The sequence below is a fragment of the Pantherophis guttatus genome, chromosome 1, assembly GCF_059756535.1.
Source record: "Pantherophis guttatus breed Tessera chromosome 1, ASM5975653v1, whole genome shotgun sequence".
Classification (NCBI taxonomy): domain Eukaryota; kingdom Metazoa; phylum Chordata; class Lepidosauria; order Squamata; family Colubridae; genus Pantherophis; species Pantherophis guttatus.
The window spans coordinates 322,337,895-322,360,872 of record NC_142063.1 but is presented as its reverse complement, the minus strand read 5'-3'; the positions used below and the strand labels follow the sequence as shown (position 1 = coordinate 322,360,872).

Sequence of the window (22,978 nt, the reverse complement as noted above, 5' to 3'; positions counted from 1 at the left end):
GCTGACACTGACCAGACTAAGGATGCTAGCCAGATGAATACCTGGTAGGAAGATTTCCCCCCCCCCATTTTCCTCCCCAAAAACTAAGCTGCGTCTTATACTCTGGTGCATTTTATACTCTGAAAAATACGGCAATTTACCCTAACAGTTGAGTTTCTGGATTTCTAGGCTTATAATAAATACCAGAATCTTTGTTATTATTAGTGAAAACTGAATTCTGTGCTGTTACCAGCCATTCGGGCAGTTAATTGCAATCTCTCTACATGGGATTGCCCTTGAAAAGTATCCGGAAGCTTCAGTTGGTTCAAAATGTGGTAGCCCACATGGTTTTGTACCACCTTAGATTTGCACATGTGTTAACCCCTTTTACAGGAGCTGCAGTGGCTGCAAATTTGCTACTGGGTTCACTTCAAGGTACCTACTTAGAAGAGACTTAGAATAACCTTATTGTCACTTTGAATGTACACTAACTGGCCTACATTAAAATGAAATTTCATTGCGTACAGCTCTCAAAGGGTCACCACCTCCAATATACACTACATAAACATGACAAAATAAATAAATGAATACAAAATTATGCACATACCCACATATATGACACAAAGAAACAACACAGTCTAGTTCGGATGTATACATGTACATGGGTTGGGATCAGGTTATTTGAAAGGCTGTCTTTTCCCAGTCACATCTATCTGACTCACTAGAGTGGGAAGGCAGGAAATGCTATGGGTCCCCATTTCTAAGGAGGTCCATCTAACGGGACCAAGAGCAAGACCTTTCCTGTGATGGCTCCCTCCCTGTGGAGCATCATCTCTGCAGAGATAAGATTGTCCCCCATTCTGACAGTTTTTTTCAAAGCCCCAAAGACATGGTTCTACCAAAAGGCTCGGGACCCCAGATTTATATGCAGCCCACCAAATGGCTTGTCTGATTGTTGTTGCTGGAGTGAAGGTGGTTGTTATTGCTTTTTGTATTAGGGTTTTATCTTTGTAAGCTGCCCAGAGTCACCAAGAGTGAGTTGGGCAGCCATATAAATTTTCTTTAAATAAATAAATTAATTATTTTCCAAAATTACAATGAATGTATATTTCTACAGCTAGGTAGAGTTTTTCTTTTCCTCTTCTCAGCTTTTCCTTATGGTCGTCTGATGTGGCCATTTCCCCTAGTTAAAAGCTGTAGAGCTCGGGTTGGGAAGCCCACTGATGTTCCTGGCTCCTTTATGAAGTCTTGCTATTCTGCCTTAGGAAACTTCCTTTTATGTGAAACTGGTTGATCTATTGCAGAAAATGGAAGACAAACAGTACACCCACTCCTCCTTGCCTGATCAGCATTTTCCAGATCCCAGGGGATTTGTGGTTTTATTCAACCCTTAATTTGATTTGAAAGCAGTCAGCACCCTAGCTATTTTCCACGGTATTTTATCTGGAAGTGCAGCGGTGTTTGTGTATGTTTGGAGAAAGGGGGAGGAGATGCTTTGTTTTAATTCCACCCTGTGAGTAGACCTCAGCGCTCATGGCGTCTCTCTGGCCCAGCAGGCCGGAGTGGGTGGCAAATATTGTGGGATAGTTTTGCAAGGCAGAGATTACATTTCAGGGACCTCCAGCAGTGAAGGATGGAGAGCTTGTATGCTCCTATCCAAAAAAATGACCTGCTTCAAAATCTTGCCAAATACATTTTCATAAAACATGTTATGGTTCTCTCCGAGGAAGAGACAATTCTTATTAAGATGGTGCCAAAGAATTTAATGCTGATGAGAATAAGAAGATATTGTGTACCCATGGATGTTTTATATTAGGTGGGAACATGCAACAAATACAACCCAATAAGCTGTGTCTTCATCTCAGTGTTAGTTACTGGAATGTCTTCAATTTCCCTGCAGATTGACAATAATCAAGACCCAGTTGTAGAAAATTCTTCTTCTTGTTGCCTCTTTTTCACTGTAATTGTGTAGTGATTGTAATTCCCTGGCTTCCCTTTGAGATAAGGGGGGTGATGTAGCCCAATAGGTCTTACATATCTTGAGGTCGGTTAGAACATTTGGAACAAGGGTGGAAATCAGGGGTGGGTTCAGGGGTGAAATCCAGCAGGTTCTGGAGAATCGGTAGAGGAAATTTTGAGTAGTTTGGAGAACTGGCAAATACCACCTCTGGCTGGCCCCAGAGTGGAGAGGGAATGGGGATTTTGCAGTATCCTTCCTCTGGAGTGGAGCGGAAATGGAGATTTTGCAGTATCCTTCCCCTGCCACGCCCACCAAGCCACACCACACCCACCAAGCCAAGCCCACAGAACCAGTAGTAAAAAAAATTGGATTTCACCACTGGGTGGGTTCCACTTACCTTTACTACCAGTTTGCAGTGGTCTCATGCACGTGTGTGCTCTTCTGCGCATGCGCAGATCACCCATGATGATGTTGTGGGTGGGGCCTCCTGCCGGTTTTACTACCGGTTCTATAGAACCGGACAGAACTGGGAGCAGTGGTGGCACTGGTGGAAATGCTATTTTAATTAATGTTATTATAGAAAAGAATGACTTAACCTTGGCCCACTAGGGATAAGATAGGTTTGGGATGAAGGCAACCTCACAAATGTGACAAAGTAAGGAGACTCTAATAGCTAAAAAAATCCCTCCAACTTCATTTTCTTTGTTTTCCTGTCGGTTCAATAGGTAGCACCCTGTCCTTGGTGATCAACAATAGCCATATTCTTGTACCTACAAGGATGGAATTCTAAATTTTGGGAACCTCTAATGAAATCTGGATACCAGAAACAAAGTCCTGTGTAAAGATGGAGAAGAAGGTAGACAAATTTAACTTTGAGAGGACTGAAGCAAGATGGATAGACCAAAACTCTGTTTTCTATAATGTTAGAGTACAAGACAAAGAATAATGGGTATTTGCTGCAGGAAATCAGATTCTGAATGAATATTAGAATAAATACATTAATCACTGTAAGAATTGCTCAGTAACAAAATCAGCCAGGAGATGATTGGCTCTCCTTCCTCACATGTGTCCAAGTAGTTCTTAAACAGCTTTAATATGGAGCCTTCTACTGAACAGGGATCAGACCTGATGACCTAAATGACTTTTTCCAACATTATGATTTTACCTCAGTGATTCAATTTCAGCATTTTTAAAATTCAGATATTTTTTTCCAGATATCTGATGTGATAAGGGAGTGTGTGCCTGCATGTGTGTTTAATTAGCCCTTTTTTCCCTTAAATTATTTTTGGAGAGAAAATAGATAAGGCGAACTCCAGGAAGGGAAGGGAATTCTTCCCTGATAACTTTGTTTTCACTCGAAAGCCAGGGTGTGTAACTGTAAGATTATATTGTAATTAACAGTGATCAACACTGGAGGAAGTGGATCTAAATCTTTAATTTTTAATTTTATTTTAGGAGGCTTGGAAGGAAGATTTGAAAAACAAAACTTGTTCTTATAATTTTTGAGAAGATTGAAGATTAAAGATAGATGACTGAATGTGACAGGCAGGCTATATGTTGTCTGGCCCTGTTCCAGTACAGGATATACTGGTCATCATTTTGTTTACTTATCCTAGGCTAGGATAACATAATACATGCTACAACTCCCATCATTTACAATCAGCATACTTCCAATCATGGAACCATGAGTCAGAGGGAATGTGGTCTAATACATGTACTCCTTAATTTGGAAGGGCAATAGGTTGAGAAGGGTCAGCTCAGAAATTTAGATTTTTTAAATAAAAAAAACAGTTTTAAAACTTGAAAAATCTCATCAAGTCCAGCAGTGTCAGACTGAACATCTTCAGGAGATGAAGTGATGGTGGTAAAAAAAGTTGAGATGAACGCCACCACAGTGTGATCAAAAGTGGTCTGTGAGGCAACCAAAAAAGGCAGAAATTCAACCAGTTACAAGTGCTATCTTGCCTCCCCACACATACACACATATACAGCACATAAAGAAACTCCTAGATTTAGGAAATATAGATTAGCCAATTTCAATGGCTAAGGTTTTAAATAATTGAAAGTGAGGGAAAACAACCACACCGCAGGGGTGTCAAACTGGCGGCTTGTGGGCCGGATGCGCCACACACAGGCCACGCCCACCCCAGCTCCGCGAATGGGAAAAAGTCACGAAACGTCACGTGACAGCAACATGATGCGGCGAGGGGTTTTTATGGTTGTTGTTTCACTTATGGCTTTCCTTTTCCTTTAAAGATCGATACATTTACCTCATTTGCACTTTGCTTTGCATTCTTGAGGTTTGCTATTTGCAATGTATGAAATGAATACAGTCTTGACAAAAAAGGAGCTAATTTCAAACAGCATTTTGGAGAGTAAAAACAGAATACTTTATTTAATGCTTAGACAAGGATAACTTTTCCCCCCTTGTGATTTAAATAGTTTGTGCTAACAAGCAAACTGAGCTAGTTGATCAGCAAATGAGAATCAGCAGCATACGTGTGACTTAACCACAAAAGGAAAATAGGTTTTTTTGTTTTGTTCTGTTCAGCTACATTTAGAAACACCCTAAACTCCAATAACATTTGAGGATATGTCACAATTGCAGGACTGATCTAATAGCATAGTATAGCAATAGCATTTAGACTTATATACTGCTTCATAGTGCTTTATAGCCCTCTCTAAGCAGTTTAGAGTTAACATATTGCCCCCAACAATCTGGGTCCTCATTTTACTCACCTCGGAAAGATGGAAGGCTGAATCAACCTTGAGCCTGGTGAGATTGGAACTGCCAAATTGCAGTCAGCTGGCAGTCAGCAGAAGTAGCCTGCAGTACTGCACTCTAACCACTGAGCCACCTAATAGAATTAGGTTCTATTTCATTCTTCTCTGATCCCACTCCTTCAGACCAAAACCCTGGATAATAAGGATTTGCTTTAAAAAAGCTGTCCTAATTAACTTTGGAGGTAGAATAAGAACCAAACTATATGTGGTTCTCAACAGGTTATCAATTTTTTTTGTAAATTAAAGGGAGAAGGTAAAACTTACCGGGAGATGTGCTTTTGAGTGGAGGCAGTGGAGAATGGGCCAAGCATTCCTCTACTATCCACACATCCTTCTCTGTTTGTTCAAAGAAGCAGATTGTTTTCCGAAAGACCAATCAGAACCTCATTACAAGCTTTTGCCCATAAAACCTAACATGTCCCTTAAGGATTGAGAAAATGCTAAATAAATAAACCATATGCCATCATTGTGAAATCATTCACATTATTGGGAATGACAGTATTACTGCTCTCCCTCCACTCCCATTAAGCTCATTGCTGGAATTTCGGGAAATCAGAGTCAATTTTCATCAGGTCATTCCTAGGCACTCACCCAACTTGTCATTTCTCTGGCTTGATTATATGATTGTTTAAATATGTGGCATTGCGAAAGCATTTCCAGACAAATTTTCCTCCTGGTTCTTTTTTATTTTATCTCGGCTGAGGAGTTTGCTTTTCTGCCTCAAAACAATAGATTAGATACGGATTAGAAAATTTCAATGGCTAAGATTTTAAATAATTGAAAGTGAGGGAAAGCAACCACACCGCAGGGATGTCAAACTGGCGACTTGTGGTCCGGATGCATCACGCACAGGCAACGCCCACCCCAACTCCGCGGATCAGAAAAATGTCACGAAACATCACATGACAGCAACATGACGCGGTGAGTTTGACACTTGTGAATTACAGAGAGCCTGAAGTGAGGGAAAGTAACTACAAAGAGCTCCTTCCTTTCTTCCCATCAGTATTTTGACCCAGTGTTTTCACTTGCAGAGAAAGCTTTCACTTGCTGGGAAGTAATAGTGGACAAGGCATATTGCTCTCCTGTACATGCCAGTAAAGTGTTTGAACTCGTTGGTCACTGTGTGTGTCACTGCGTTCTTTTATTTACCAGCTGAGCTCATTATTTCTGGACTATCAAGACTTTCCGTAGCTTGCCAAGAATTGTTATCAAAAGCTATCACGCATGTCCATCCACCCACATTCCTTTACTACTCTTTCCTTTGTTCTCTTGACAGAGGTCCGGCTGCTGAGAAAAGCAGCTGGCACGAACTATATTCAAAATGTAACAATTATTTTTCTTAGTGAGATGTTTTATTTTCTTTATAACAAATAAATGAGTTTTCTTAGAAGATATATCTTCGGGTTTTATTTCAGAATATTGCAACTTGGAGAAAGCCACGGTCCATCCTCTAATTAATCAGGGTGATTATCTCATAGCCAGAATGGGATCGATCAAAACCCTGACAGTGTGACAGAGCAAACTGGAGTAGATAGATCATTACAGTAGCCTGATTCCACAGGATCTCTCTTTGGTCCAGATAGGCAGTGACTATAAGCGTTACATAGGTGCACAATCAGAGGTGATATTCAGCAGGTTCTGACCAGTTCTGAAGAACTGGTAGCGGAAATTTTGAGTAGTTCGGAGAATCAGTAATAAAAATTCTGACTGGCCCCATCTCCACCAATTCTGGGGAATTCTGGAACCTGAAATCCGTACATCTTAAAGGTGTGAAGGCTGAGAAGCAGTGCTCTAGATAATTTCACCATTTTGTGGGACTATATGGATTTTACAGAATATGGCAGCAAAAGTGCTAACAGGAACCTACTTTTTTTTATCATCTTTTCCTGAGTTTATAGCATCTTCCAAAGTTCCCACTTTGTTTCTAAGGCCCGTTCAGTATGCTGGCTTTCATCTTTAAAATTCCAGTGGTTTTAGATTGAGCTAGCTAAAGAACCACTGCTTTCCATGCCAACTGACTCCCCCCTTAGGATGCTTAACTCAGTTTTGCTCTGCATCTGCATAAGCAAAAGCAATCCTATCTTGGCAAGTCGTTGGCTTAGATTTCTGCATTTTTTCTATTTTTCAACTGCTGTTATTTCTATCCTACTTTAAGCTTGTTCTGTTTTCCTGTTTCACATACCATTGTGCACAATGGTGGGATTCAATTTTTTTTACTACCGGTTCTGTGGGCGTCGCTTGGTGGGCATGGCATGACTTGGTGGGCAGTCATAAGTGGGAGGAGATAGGAACGATGAGAAGATTAAGATTATGAGAAGATTGTTACCTAATAATTCTTCATTCCTTGGTTAGAATTTCAGTTATTAAACTTCCTACCACTCTTTGACTGTGAATCGAATTGTAGATTACTACTGCTACACTATTACTTCTACTACTAATTGTTTAAACTTGTATGCTTACCCAATGCTCAGTGACAGATGATCTCTGGTGTACTCTATTTCTTTCATAAGGAAAATAACAGGTTGTCCAACTGATTTGTCAGGAAGAATATACTACCCCACGAAATAGACATTGGAATTGGCAAGCTTTACAAGTCTCTGCTCCACCACATACAAAGAAGACACACAATTTCATCTCAGCTTGACATTAATTTTTTTTTATTGTTTTGGATGTATATGTGTAGCGGTTATACCATACATGTGTAAGAGAGGTACAGATGAAGTGACACAATCTAGTTGCACTGTGGAATGAATGCACAAGCATATGAGCCAATATCTCATATGAACACACTTGCACATGCACACACCCATATATACAAAAAGCATGGCAACTGTGCAACATGAAGATAGGGAGTTGCTATTGCTTGAGTCAGCCCATTTCTTCCTTTGGCATGGCTAATTTTTATTTATTTATTTATTCAATTTCTATAGCCACCCACTGAACCAAGTGACTCTGGGCTATGTTAAGTATTAATGTCTCTCCAGAGCTTCAGCCCTCTATGGGGGTGTTAGAGACTGAATTTAGGACCATTTACATGCAAACCATGTATTCTAATTACCAGTGATTGCTCCTCCTACTTACTTAGCAGCCGCAATTCTTTGCGTTCGAAGTTCCCAAAATTAAGGAAATTCAGTGACTTGAAGCAATTTTTCAAGCTTACCCCTAAAGGTATGCTGGAAATGGAATTTGACAGTGCAGAATAAATGACACCATCCATTCCCCATTAGCTTGATGCCTTCCTGGGGAGACAGGTGTCTTCAGCGAAGAGCTTTTTTTGTTTCAATTGTCCACATTAAAACTTTGGGGGGGGGAGGGAGAATTTACATTCCTGGAGGTCCTGGGGGCCCTGGAAATCCACGTGGACCTCGTAACCCAGGATCCCCCTTTCGGCCCATCATTCCTAAAGGACCAGGGACCCCGGGTTTGCCTGGGTTGCCCGGTTTCCCAGGTGCACCAGGTGGGCCAGGTGGACCAATGGCCCCCTCAGGACCTGCAGATCCAGGGTCCCCTTTGGGGCCCGCCCGCCCCTTGGAACCCCCTTGTCCAAAGCTACCCTTGCTTCCTTTGAATCCAGTGGGGCCTTTTGCACCCACAGCGCCTCTCTCGCCTTGAGGTCCAGAAGGTCCAGGAGGGCCCAAGGACCCTTGTGGCCCAGGCGGGCCCAGGTTCCCCATATCACCCTTTACTCCTCTGGTTCCAGGTGGCCCTTTAATGCCAAGCTCTCCTCTGAATCCTCTGGGGCCAGGAGGGCCAGGAACACCTGAAGAAAGAGACAGGGAAAGACTAAGAGAATGGGCAGCAATACCATTTTTAAAAAAAAGAGGTTTACATCATTATTAAAATCATCCCTAAATAGTATGCAAAATAAAACTATTACACATCATACAATCATTTCAATAAAATAATGGTGGATAAAGCCCAGGAAATAAGCATAATAGCTGAGAAATGGTTTCTTCTGATTCAATGGCAATCTGTAGATGACACCAAGAACAATTTTCCTTGATGACCCCAAGGATCCTGAAGTAAGGATGCTGCAGCCCATGGTGCCACAAGCAGAGACTGTTGGCCCCATATGGCCTGCCAGTACCCCTTTATGGATCCAAATCCCACAACAGTGGGCAAGGTAAATATTTATCCCATTTTTGTGGTGTTGGATTTTTCAGGAATTTTAAGAATAAAACAACCTGGTTGAAGGGTGACCCTTTCATCCCATAAAACTTCCTCAACTTCCCCCAAACCTTTTGGAGTTTTCAGGACAATTACTTTGGAGTACAACCCTGTAGTGCCTGGCATAATTCCTGGCATGATGAAATGGACATGAATTGATTAGAAGAGCAGCTTAAGAACGGAAGAAGTGTCTTGGATGAGAAGTGAAAGTCTTCAGGGAAAAAGAAAATCCAGTTGCCTTTTGCAAAAGTACCATTGGGACAACAGTTTAAGAGCTTGCTTAAGGAATGGTGGTGCATTGGATGGGCTCACATAAACCCTTCTGCCATCCTATAATCCTCTGTAACTTCAGGACATATTTTGGACTGCTCTGTTTTTGTGGAGGCACCATTACTTCATCCCGCCTGAGACACAAAATAGCCTGATTTAGGCCCAAGGCATATCAAGTGCACTAAGGCATTTTGGATTTGCTTTCTTTCTCATTTTTGTGAAGTTTGTTTTGGCATGTTTTTTCCCCAGTTTGCAAATGTAATAGTAATTATAACAATATTTCATGTGCACTTTCTTCTTAGAGCACATATTTTGTGTTCATTTCCCTCTAAAACAACAGTTTCGTTACTTTTGTAGCTTTTCTTGTATATGTAATTTTGTAAGTTATAATACTTGTTTGTATATATGTCCATAATATAAATATTACAATATTCTGAAAAGTGAGGTTTTTGATATTCATGTAGTTTATTTCAAGTGCATTTTAAGATTCAGAAAAGTGTTTCTAACTGAAGTTCCCCACCATAACTGCAGAAAAATGCCCCTAAAATGCAACAGGATTGAACAAAGTTTTGGTTTGAAATTCTGGGGCAAACCAATAAGAGCAACATTAGTAGTATAAACAACAGCTGTACTCCTTGCAAATAACTTGAGTTATATTCGGAAGTATCAAAATGTGGAAAACTCCTGCAGAGAGGCAAAGCACCTGCATTCTGAAAATGTTTAGGTAGTTCTTATAGTTTTGGGGAGTGGAGGGCAGAAGGTTAGGGTAATTTTAAGCAAGTTTTTCCTCTCTGAAAGTCACGGGGGTTGTAACAGTCATGCATTATCCAATGGAGAATACAAGTTTTTAAAAATCGAGATTTTTTAAAAAAATAATTAGGGTAGTAAGATTGTTTTCCTTTCTAAAATTGATGTTTTAAGTTAAAAGCAGATATTTTTCTTTTAATAGAGAAAGAGAGAAGGAAGGACACTCACTCCCATTATTATATGATAATTTGATACTCAATTTTGGTATTGTAAATCTCAATGGATGCTCAGCTAATAACAAAGTTTCCTTGCTTGCTGCAGATACATAGTTCCTGCTGCCTAGCTTCAGTTACTCATGTGTGAAGCACCTTTCCAAAATTCAAATTCTTGTTTTCTTCTACCCCAGGTGATGCATTTGACAGGCAGGAGGTAGATTGACAGCTGTTTCCAAAAAGGGAGCCATAGATTTTATAACTGAAGTTGCCAGCTCATCTAAAAGACACCTTAATTAGCTGATCTCATCCAGGCAATGAATGGGTGCTGAGTGTCAATTCTATGCAGACATTTTCTGGATCCTAGCAGCAAGTTACATATTGAATTTACAGTTGTCCTCCAAATTTATGACATTTATTTGAATAGATTGCTGTGATATGGTTTGTCTGGCCAATACCTCGTTTGTCTATGCATTCTCTGCTTCATTTGCAGTGAAGCTACAAATATTTTTGTTGACTGTAACCTTGCAATTTTCCCCCTTAGGTTTTCTGCCAAAATATTCCTCCCTCAATTATCTTTACCCTAAAATATATATTTTTTTGCAACTTTCTACTGCCTGCAGATTTATTTTAATCCCTACAAAGTTAGAGGCTTGATATCTTACAGAAATTACAGTTTGATGACAGGAAGAGGAACCCCAATGCCCTATCTAAGCTGGCATATACCTGAAACTAGGAAGAAAATTTCTAGCCAAAGAGGGGCTCTCTTCAGATCAAGGCTGATAATAGAGCTAAGGGGACAATCAGCTGCATGAAAATGCATTAACCTTCTGATGTAATTGGGTATTACATTAAAATGGCAGAAGCAGCAGGGCGCTCTTACTGCTGTGATAATACATCTATGCTAATTTATTGTTTAATTCTAAGATGGAGAATCGAACTGAAAATAAATGCCTCTTGGCCTCCTGCTTTGATGAGACAGTTCATGGTGCCTTTTTTAAAAAGTGGCCAGAAACTGACAAAACCAGAAATTTCACATAGATTTAAAGAAACTTACAAAGTATTCAAGAGCTTTTCTTTAAATATTCTAGGATATAACCTAATTAACTAGTTAAAAAAATACAGCAAATAAAAGTAAACAGTGGATTTCTCTGTTCTGTAAAGGTGACCAATGAGCCTCTGGATGGAACAGCATTGAGAGAATCAAGGTTATTTGTCATTATCCAGGCACACCCGACTACCTGGGCTTATCAGGTCAGCCTTCAGAGGGAAGAAAACCACTAGGCTGGGAGATAATGGAATGGTGATTTTCTCTTTCTCTCTCTCCCTCATATTCACTCCTAAAAGGAAGTGGTGACTATTCAAAATTTAATACTAGTTTTGTGGCAAATAACATGAATAACATCTCTTGTTCCCGGCAAGGTTTTTCTTTCTCAATTGTATTGACAGGGTGGGAGTATCCAGTTCTATGCATATGTGTTTAAAATGTTTTATTGAGTTTTCTAGGGCTTATTTCCAAGTAAAAGTGCATAGAATTTGCTCCATTGTGATCAATAACAAAAGATGGACTCATGAATTGTAATAAACTATGGTTTGTTTTAACTCTATTGAATTGGACAAGATGCTCGACTAACACATAATGCTAAACCATAAACCAGGGGTGTCAAACTCGATTTCATTGAGGGCTGCATCAGGGTTGGGGTGGGGTAGACATGTCCAGGATGGACGTGGCCAGCTTGATGTCAATCATGTCGGGGGTGCCTGTGGTGGTCTGAACGCTCTGCCAGAGAAAACAGGCTCCCGAGCTCCGTTTTCAGCTGTGACGACCTCCTGCAACCCTTTGCCAGTGAAAACGGAGCTCTGGAGGGCTGCCTGTGGCCTTTATGAGCTCAATTTTCACTGTCAAAGGCACCGCGGGCCGGTCCTTCCCTGTTTCCAGGGCGGCCCCGTGGGCCGGATCTAAGCACCCTGCAGGCTAGATCCGGACCCCGGTCCTTGAGTTTGACACCCCTGCCATAAACTATGGCTTACAGATCAAAAAGACTGTATTTATATATTGCTCTAAATTAAAAGACCAAACAAATTAATTTAAGGCTTAACCCAATGTGTGAATCCAAACCTTGCTTGCAAATGAATGCAGCCAGGTCTGATAGAGATCTAATGTGTTAATTGGGTGCAGACATCACATTATGCCATAAGATGATTTACTGTTTCTCATTTATAAAGCTGTAGGATCCACTTATTGTGATGTGGCATTATATACAAACCAAAGCATATATAAGAACTTGTTCACTAGACCATGGGCAGATAATGTGTGTGGACATGTGCTTTTTTGGAAAAAACTGTCCAAATTTGTGAGGGAGAAAAAAATAATTTTGAATAAGTTCCTCTTTAACCTTTGCCTCCTGCTTTCTTCACTAATTCACATCAAAATTGTAAATCGTTACATGGAAACTGTTTTACATAATTAGGAAACTGACAGATTTTTTTTTTTTATCGTTTTGTGTACTGTTTGTTTGCTTGCTTTTCGAATTGAAAGCTTTCTGTAAACTTTCTATTTATAAGCATCCCCGGCAGTGGTGGGTTTCAAATTTTTTTACTACCAGTTCTGTGGGTGTGGCATGGCTTGGTGGGTGCGGCTTGGTGGGCGTGGCAGGGGAAGGATACTGCAAAATCTCCATTCCCACCCCACTCTAGGGGAAGGATACTGTAAAATATTCATTCCGTCCCCAATCCAGGGGAAGGTTACTGCAAAATCCCCATTTCCTCCCGATCAGCCGGGACTTGGGAGGCAGAGAATAGATGAGGGTAGGGCCAGTCAGAATTTTTACTACCGGTTCTCCGAACTACTCAAAATTTCCGCTACCAGTTCTCCAGAAGTGGTCAGAACCTGAATACCACCTCTGATCCCTGGGTAAATTCAAAGATACCCTATCTTTTAGTTTATGAAGTTTTTTATTCAGAAAAATGTATTTCTAAGAAATTATTAATAGACTCTCTTACATTTTCACAGCTCCATTGAATAGTTTATTAGGATGATTTTATTTGGGAGATATTCACCTGGAAACCCAATCCTGCTATTTGTTTACCTTGTATGATGGTGATGTTCTTCAGGATCTCCCCATGTCGGATGTCAACAGCTTTCATCTCTTCCATGACCATGGAAAGGTTGCGAATGTTGAAGTTTAACTGGGCATTGAGCAGGCTAAAACGCTCCCGCAGAGCATCTGTGAGGCTTATCATGAGGCTGACCGATCTGTTCAGGTAGTAAAGCTCTTCAGCATGTGTGTGGAAGCCCAGTGTGCAAGAGAGTCGCACATCATCCAGGTACTTGAGCATGCTGTGGACATGGCTATCAGTGGCATTGATGTTGGTAAAGATTGTGCTGATCTCAATCTCATGGGATGTCATACGGCCTTCTAAGGTCTGAAAATGCTCAGCTGTCCGATTTTGCATGTATTGGGTATGGTATTGAAAGTCATGCATGTTCTCCTCATGGTCATCCAAGAAAGAAGAGATGTTGTCTAGCTGCAACTGTAAACTTGTTACTTGGAGTATGAGGTCATGCATACTCTCTGAATTCTGGCTGATCCTTTGCGAGGCAATAGCTAAATTAGTTTGAATATTCTTGACCAGATCAGCTGTTTTGGAAGAGGTGGCCTTCACGCTGCCAAACAGCCGGGTGTAGTTCTGCCACTCAGTCACAATCTTCTGTAGTGTCAGGGTCTCCTCATTTGTCTTTCTTTGGATGATCTGGACCCAGTCTGAGGTCTGCCTATTGGTAAAGTTTATTTGCAGCAAAGCAGTTTCAACATCAAAGTGTTCTTGTGTTAGCTCCTTGAGTGAGCTGCCTAGCTGAGAAGTGGCAGCCTGCCAGCCCATCACTTGGGCCAGAAAGAGGCTCAAACTCTGGTTGACCTGCTGAACAGCAAAGAAACATCTATCCACATCATCAGTGATCTTGCTGCTGGAAGATGAAAGCTGCTGGTGGGCTTGTCCAGCTCGATCAAGTAATACATCCTGGGCCAAGAGCTTCTTCTGAATCTCCTCCAACTCCTTTTGCAATTTGCTAATTTCCTGTCCAAGTTGCCCTGTGTCATGACACAAGGAGCAGTTGTCCATTGATTTCTGATCTGAATGGAGGAGCAAAAGCATATCAGTTTAGTTGATAATTCTGTTTTAATGCTAAAGTTTAAGCAATAAGTGATTACAATTGTTCCTTCCCATGACTAAATTATGAAGAACGTATTAGGAAAAATAATGTGCCTGCACAAACATAAACACATGTTATAGAATCCAGTTTCACTGTTGCAGAATTTAAGCTAAAGTGATACCGAATAGCTTCCCAATGTGATTATCTGCAAATCACATCAGTCCAGAAAGCTTGGTCCTTGCTGCCTGAGGATGATGTAAGCTGTTGTTAAACACAGCTGGAAACAATAAGTTGGGGATGGCTGAACCCAGCATTCAAAAAGTTGGAGGCACTGGTGGCACTGCTCAATTTTTTGCTACAAGGTCCCTGATCTGGATCCCGGGTTTCCTCCCATCACTGTAATCTGCTAATACCTAAGAACTGAGAAATGGATCACAGGTCTTTGACATCAAGTCTTATTTGAACTTCAGTTACCAAAATGTAATTGAATAAATGGAAAACAAGTTCTAGCCACCATGTTTCTAAATTGTTCCTTATGGAAAAACATATATTTTAAGTTGTCCCAAGGCTATATGATTCAATAACACATAAATCCAATCATTCAAAGTAATGTCAATGATACGCAGAAGCTTATTAACTGGATGATTTTTCCTATGCTACTGTTGCAGGGGTGGGTTCTACTTATCTTTACTACTGGTTCGCAACGGGCACGCACGCTCACACTCGCTTCGCTCGCGCGCTCTTCTGCACATGCGCAGAAGCATTCTGATGACGTCGGGGTCGGTGGGTGGAGCCTCCCGCCAGTTTTACTACTGGTTCTATAGAACTTGTGCAAACCGGGGGCAACCCACCACTGTACTGTTGGAAGAAATATCCAGGTCCAAGCCAGGAGAAAGGCACTTGAGATAAAATGGAGGCTGAAGGCTGATTGGAAAGAGGGTCCATTTATTGATGAAGCAGAAGCACATGGGTGGTTCTGGGCAGCTGACCACATGGAGTTGAGAGTGTGGGGGGTTATTTATACCTTCTCTTGGGCTTTGAACCTGAACTTCCTGTTCCTGTGCAAAAACATGTATTCTATTGGCTGTTGTCAGACTCTCATGGGGCCATGTACAAATTCTAGGAGTTTGTCTGAGCTCCCAGGTTTGATTGAAGCTTGGCGGATGCAATGTCCTTAGGAAATTGTGCAATATAGTGAGCTGTGCTGCTAGTGGGTTAATCCTATTATGTCCTGGAGGATCATGTCTTAATCCCATCATCCCAGAGCTGAAGGTCTTTTGTTTTATAGATAGGATGGACCAGTCTTTCTTAATGGGTAAAAAATATCTGCTGGGGCTATTAAGAAAGCTGGGGGCTGCTTTCCAAGAGCACGTTTCTCCATTTCTCATTCTTTATTCCATCTATAATATTATGCTTTTTTAATATTTCTCAAAATATTTCATTCTTCTAGGAGAGGGAGGGTGTCTTCCCTCACTATTCTACATAGCTAACCAGCATCCTATCATATATGACTCCAAATTTCGAGATGAACCCTCCAAAGAAAGAGTAAAAGTTCTTAACAAATGTGGTCTGATCCCAGCTTTCCTATATAAAATGCCTATGCCAACTGGAAACTAATTGGAGTAGGCATCCAGATGCCTACATGTCCATGTGACATAATTGTGTATGTATGGATATATACTTTATGAGAAGTTATAATCCTCATAATGAAAAGGCCAGAACAGCAACAGAGAGTAATTACTGCTAATTAAAACCAGATGTGTGTAAATAAGATATTTCAGTTGATCCACAATCCTCATATACTCATCCAGTCTCAAAAACATCTACGAAACAATCATCATACAAATACAGTTCATGCACACTCCTGTCTTCCAGCAGAAACAGCAAGAAAGAAAAGAAGAAGCAGGGTGCAAGAAAATGAGAGAAAAACGTAAATACACTGGAAAGAGAAGAAAAAGGGGAACAAAAGTAGATGGAGATAACAAGGGGTGGGTATGAGCCAGGGAGGTAAATTCCATGAAATACAGAATGTTTATGATTGGATAAAAAAAAAAAAAAAGAAAAAGAGTGTCCCAACAACAGCTAATTTTTAGGTTGATTTAAAGAAGCAGCTTTATTTGCAATATTTTGAACCTTTTGCCTATTTCTTTGTTTTAACGGGTTCTTCTGTTTTCTTATCAGGGGATAAGATATCCCTCTTATAAGGGGGATTCCTCTTATAAGAGGAATAAAAGAATTGAAAACAACCTGATGATTCTGACTAGCCTCTGTGTGAATGTACCTGATCCGAGAGTCATAGCAGATGGGAAGGTGTTTTAAGTTTTAAACTCCCAGCTGCTGGCATGAAAAGATGCTTCCTCTGAACCTAGAAAGGCACAATAGAAACTCCCTATCCAATGAAAATCATTGCCTTGAAAGAGAAAATAAGTGACAACTTATTCCCTTGTCCATACTGAAGTGGCAGATAGCTTCTGTGTTTTAGGATCAACCATCAACAGTGAAGGAACAGTCAAGAAATAAGCTGCAGACTAGCACTTGGTAGCGCAACCACAAATCCCTTGGAAAAGATATTCAGATGCTATGATGAATACAGTGGACAGCCAAGGAAACAAACAAATGACTCATCAAACAAATCAACCCAGAGTTCTGACTTGAGGCTCAAGTCACCCTAGTTAAGACACATTATGCAAATACCTAGTTCCCAAGAGAAGGTGCTAATGATGGAAGAAGATGCCTGCCAGCAAGGTGAATGAACTCAACCATAGTTGCAATGAGTGCACTATTGGAACATCAGAAAAACCAATTAGGGATAGATTATGATGAAGAAAAATTATCTATATAAATTTTCTAAGAATTTTCTAAGAATTTACAACAATCAATCAATCAATTAATCCTCTCCATAACCACAATGCCCCCCAATCTAAATTCAACTGCCAGCCAAATCAGTTATGAGAGATGCTGGAAGTTGTTAATTCAGCACCATCTGAAGGACCAGAGGTTTTCCAATTTGCAATATGAAAGGAGCCTTGCCTTGCCTTGCATACAGGAGATATCAATGTCAAACCTCTGTAGGAACTGAAACATGTACCATATCAGTATGGGAATAAATGGAGCTAATTAGAATGTAACATTTCTGGTTTTTTTGGATGACAACATCAAAGTAGCAACATTGTTCTTACCTAGTTCCTGAAGATTTTCTTGGACTGACACAATCGTCTTTTCATAGTATGTCTGAGTTGAGTTAAATTTATCAGCTATTGATCCCACTTTCTTGAAAACTGAAAGAAAAGCATGAAAAATGAATTAGCATATGATTCTCTTCAACGCAAGATTACAACTTCATAGTCAGTATCAACTGGTGAATAACTGAAGGTTGGGCAGCATAAAAAAATTCCATGATGAAAGAAAACTCCATATAAGAGATTTTAATTATGTTTGTTCCAGTGGTGGGTTTCAAATTTTTTTACTACCGGTTCTGTGGGTGTGGCTTGGTGGGCGTGGCAGGGGAAGGATATTGCAAAATCTCCATTTCCTCCTGATCAGCTAGGACTTGGGAGGCAGAGAATAGATGGGGGCGGGGCCAGTCAGAATTTTTACTACCGATTCTCCAAACTACTCAAAATTTCTGCTACCGGTTCTCCAGAACTGGTCAGAACCTGCTGAAACCCACTTCTGGTTTGTTCATTTCCTATTGCACCACAAGCCAAACAATGATGCAAATTTAAATAGAAAAGGGCCAATCCAAAATAACACATGCAAAATCACCTTAACAATCTTGGCTAGGAGTTTTCAAGCGCCTCCTTTGCTACAGAGGTTACAAATTAATGGTCTTCAGTAATGAGACTCTTCCTGGGAAGGAAAATTAAGGGATTTGTATAACACATATGAAGAACAAATGCTTGGGAAATCTGTCCCACATATCAGGTGTTAGAGCATTGAGTTTTGGCTGCCTATTGGAATGTTTACTGTTGTGTCATTTCTTTATAAATCTCTGCAAATATTAAAAGAGCCCAAATTCATATATGTACTTTGCCTCCAGACTTTCTCATTATTGAGATGAATGTTACAGTAGTCCAAAATGAGGAAATGTTCCTTTAAATCACAGGTGGGTTATCTGTCATCCCCTTTCTTGTGGTCTCTAGAGTCCCCTCTGAATATATATTTTTTTATTATTATTAATCATATTTCTATGCTGCCCACTCTCCAAGGACTCTGGGCGGCTTACAACAATCGACAGTATACTAAATAGCATATTGCCCCCAACAATCTGGGTCCTCATTTTACCCACCTCGGAAGGATGGAAGGCTGAGTCAACCTTGAGCCGGTGAGATTTGATCTGCTGATCTGCTGAACTAGCAGTCAGCTGAAGTAGCTGCAGTACTGCACTCTAACCACTGTGCCACCTCGGCTCTTATATATAACTGATTGAAGTGTTTTTCTGCCATCTTGATGTACAAAATATATAATGAAAATTGAGTGTCCCAAATAAGCCTAGTACAGCTTTAAAAAAATACTCTAAAGCCATCTATTCCCACTTCCCACAAAAAAGTCCTTAGCTATCAAAAAGGTCTCTGTCCTTGCTTTAAGACATTCTCTTTTGATATGCCCAATTAAAATGAGACCAATACGTATATCTATAAGATTTCAGTAAATCGATCTACTGATAGGAAATCGGTAGCTCAAGGAACCTGGTTAATCTTTCATTCTGCAACAGTGTATAATTACTCCCCTCTCCAATACAGATAGATCAGCCCACTTTTATTTTTTTTCCTTCAAGGGCAGATTTCTTTCCTCCTGCCAAGTACTAAGCAACGTGGAACAATGTCAAATTCTCTGGCCCATACATCTCCCCCAAACATTCCCTTGTCCTGGCCACTGCAGGATTTTCCTGACTCATGTTTATTTTGCAATTCACCATATCCTTATGGTTCTTCCAAGCCAGCTGCTCATCTGATCCTTACATTCTGTACATCTCCACTGAGGTGTCCTTCTTATGGATAAGTTTTACCAGTGAGGAACAAAGCTTGAAGGGGATGAGGATTTATGGAATCAAATGAGATTTCTTCAATTTGACTGTTTAAAAATTCAATTTATATTTATTTATTTATTATATTTCTATACCGCCTTTCTCCCGTAGGACTCAAGGCGGTGTACAGTCAAGAAAAATATAGATACACAAACATCATAAAATTGTTAATTAAAATTATTATTATAACATAGTTTGGCCCAATTAAATAGAACCTAAAATTAGATAACATTTTAAAAACATTCACATGTTCATATGTTTAGCCCCGCCTGTTGGAACATCAGGGTTTTGAGGGCACGGAGGAAAGCACGGAGATCAGGATATTTCGTATCTCAGGGGGCAGTTCATTCCAAAGGGTTGGAGCCCTCACAGAGAAGGCCCTCCGCCTGGGAATCGCCAGTCGGCATAATTTGACTGACGGTACCCTGAGTAGTCCCTCCCTGTGAGAACGAACTGGTCGATGGGAGGCTATTGGTGGCAAAAGACAGTCTCGTAGATCTTTTATATACCGGTAGGTGAAAATATTTCCAGAATATTTCCTAATTAATTTTCTGGCAGCAGTTGAATTTTCCTTGTTATATGGCCACATCCTTCAATCTGGCCCCTGGTTTCTTTACTTGCCCCTGTGACTATTTTTGGCTTCAAGAGAGACTGAAACACCAGATCCCATTGCCATTTTTTTCTTGTTTAAATGGATCGGTAGACAGGTCTTGACTAAGTCTTGAAACTGACCAGCTCATGCTTAGCTTTATGTATGGTAAATGAAAAGATCCATCCTTGCAGGAAGGCCTGGCTCCTCACATCATGTTCTTAGAGTAGTTTACAATTTTCACACCAAATCCACTCAGCTAAATTGGGAACCAGTTTGGTCTAGTGGTTAAAGCGCCAGGCTAGAAAGCCAGAGATTGTGAGTTCAGGTCCTGCCCTTAGCCACGAAAGCCAGCTGGGTGATTTTGGGCCACTCACTCACACTCAGCCCAACCCAGGGTTGTTATTGTGAGGAAATAATAGATGGAAGGTGTGTTGGTTATGTTTGCAGCCTTGAGTTATTTGTAAAAAATAGAAAGGTGAGATACAAATAATTAAATAAATCCCTTTCTCAGACTCCACTTCTTCAATATCACATGGATGTTGTTTTTTAAGCATTACTGAAGTTTCCTGCAGATGCTGCTGGGTATCCTGGAATGCTATTCTCTGGGTTTGTATATGGTGACAACACAGAGGTGGGTTCTAAATTTTTTTACTACCGGTTCTGTGGGCGTGGCTTATTTTGTGGGTGTGGCTTGATGGTCATGTGACAATTATTTAGGATTTAGCAGAGGTACTGGTCTACCAGGCTTTTAACTGCTCGCAGAGCTGTACCAGTCTCCTCATTTATTTTTGCAGGCACTGGTCTACCCATTTATTTTTGCAGGCACCAGTCTACTCATGTATTTTTGCAGGCACTGGTCTACTCATGTATTTTTGCAGGCACTTGTCTACCCATTTATTTTTGCAGGCACCGGTCTACTCATGTATTTTTGCAGGCACCGGTCTACTCATGTATTTTTGCAGGCACTGGTCTACCCATTTATTTTTGCAGCCACCGGTCTACTCATGTATTTTTGCAGGCACCGGTCTACTCATGTATTTTTGCAGGCACTGGTCTACCCATTTATTTTTGCAGGCACCGGTCTACTCATTTGTTTTTGGAGGCACCGGTCTACCACCAAACTGCCTTTTACCACTGATCAGCTGTAGGGCGGCCCTTTGAAGCCCCGCGGCAAGAGTTTAAACAGTTTTTTTCCTTATAGCCCATCAGCTGGAACTCAGGAGGCAGCAATAGATTGGGGGTGGGGCCAAATAAAAGGTAAGAATAACGTGGGGGGGTCGGGGAGGGCAGAACCGGTTTGGTGACGTCATATCGTCACCACTACTGGCTTGGCGGAACCGGGAGGAACCCACCACTGTGACAACCTCTGAGTTTTAAAAACCTGACAAACATGGCATCAAAGTCAGAGCTTTCTGTGTATCTTATATACAGTCATATAGTGTGACTATATACAAAAAATATGTCAGGGCTAAAAAAAACAAGCTGTTTCTGAACTAAAATAACACTCAAGTTTCCACCACTGATGTTGACCTTTCTTCTATTGTGTTCATTCTTTCCCTGTGGATTACATCCTAGAATCTAATACACCAATCAGCAATTTAGGATTTTTGCTTTCCATCCTCTACATTCCTTGGCTCAAAAGGGGGAAAGATTTCTAATTGCCACTTGGAATTGGTTCAAACTGAGGGCAAAAGGAAGATGAGCCTCTGTAACTATCCTTGGACAGTTGCTTTTTTAGGGTGCCATTTCCACTTGGCCTGTTATCAACACCAGATTGTCCCTTGAAAGGCATATGATTGCTGTATCCATTTTGGGAATATGTAGGCCATGCTTAGAACCTGGCGGATTATGTAGGACCTGAAATACACAAGGCCTAACAGTAGCCAACTGCTCTTTCAACACAGCCACTTTTGTTCCAGGCTTAACAAGCACTTTTGTTGCAGAGACCCATTATAGACTGTGAGAGGAATATGCAAACCAGATTGGGATGCCTTTTCATTCTTTCCAAGTCAAAAGAATGCTGAAAGAAATTATGCAAATGGACTTTGTATTTATACATAGAATAAAATTAACATAGGTGGACTTAATCCGTGTGATGGAAGAGGCCAGGAAAAGAAAGACTGTATTTGTAAATGAACCCAATCCAGAGAATAAAACAGATGAAAATCCCTCAAGGAATACTTTTAAGATTACAAGAGGATAGGTCCTGTCCAAAAGGATTTTCTCTTAGGAACATAAATGAAAGAAAACTCAGTGTGCAGCCCAGTTGTTGGGAACCAGGCAGCAAACAAGGTTATTATTATGGTTTGTCAGATCATTAACCAGCTGCTCAGGTCCCAGATTGTTGGGGGGATCCAGATTGTTGGGGGCAATATGCTAACTCTGTAAACGGTTTAGAGAGGGCTGTAAAGCACTATGAAGTGGTATATAAGTCTAAGTGTATTGCTATGACTGGATTTGGCATTTTTATCCACCTATCAACCTATCATTCAAAATGTTTAGCAAGGGGTTCTCTGCCCGGTTGCTGGGTGGGCGTGGTCATGGTGGGCGTGGCCTACTTGGCCTCCTGCACCATGGCGGGGGGGGCATTTTTGCCCTCCCCGGGTCCAGAGGCTTTTCTCGAGAATTGCTGGATACTTCTTGCCTTCTCCTTCCAGGGTGCTGGAAAATGCTGAAGGAGAATGATTAACAATGCCTGAGTTCCTACAGATACACCCTGTCTGCAGCATTTAAGGCTGTGCTTTATGAGTCATAGCACTGCCAGCAGCTAACACCCTAATATTAGACAGAAATGTGGACCTTTTTCTGCTTGTTTTGCAGGGTTTCGGATACTATAGAAAACAGGGAACAAGAAAAGATGTTTGAGCTACAGGATCATTCCTAGGGCTGCAATGAAGAATATTCTAGCTATCTGGTGGATAAAGCTGTTTGGACTTGCCTGGAATTGGATGTTGAGTGAGTCAGTTACGTTGAGGCAAAATCTTATGTGGTTGGCTACGGTAAGTTTAACTTGACACGCCTGGGGAAGAAGGCAAAATTCTTTGGGCTGCTAACTCAACCGCCTATTTATTAAATCTATGCCTTTATG

General features: G+C 40.8%; 1 protein-coding gene across 3 annotated transcripts in view; it reads right to left on the bottom strand.

The window, feature by feature from the left end:
- Window positions 1–7,363: 7,363 nt before the first annotated feature.
- The window catches only part of SCARA3 (scavenger receptor class A member 3), a 30,555-nt gene continuing 14,940 nt past the window's right edge, over window positions 7,364–22,978 (bottom strand). For 2 of the 3 annotated variants that reach the window (XM_034421209.3, XM_034421208.3), the window contains 3 exons: window positions 17,452–17,550; window positions 13,209–14,252; window positions 7,364–8,483 (listed from right to left, as the gene is read on the bottom strand). In XM_034421209.3, coding sequence (XP_034277100.2) covers window positions 8,044–8,483; window positions 13,209–14,252; window positions 17,452–17,550 — 1,583 coding nt within the window. In that variant the 3' untranslated portion in view covers window positions 7,364–8,043. Of the gene's footprint in view, window positions 8,484–13,208; window positions 14,253–17,451; window positions 17,551–18,037; window positions 18,122–22,978 lie in introns of those variants that run through there. The other variant, XM_087888643.1, reaches the window with a different exon arrangement.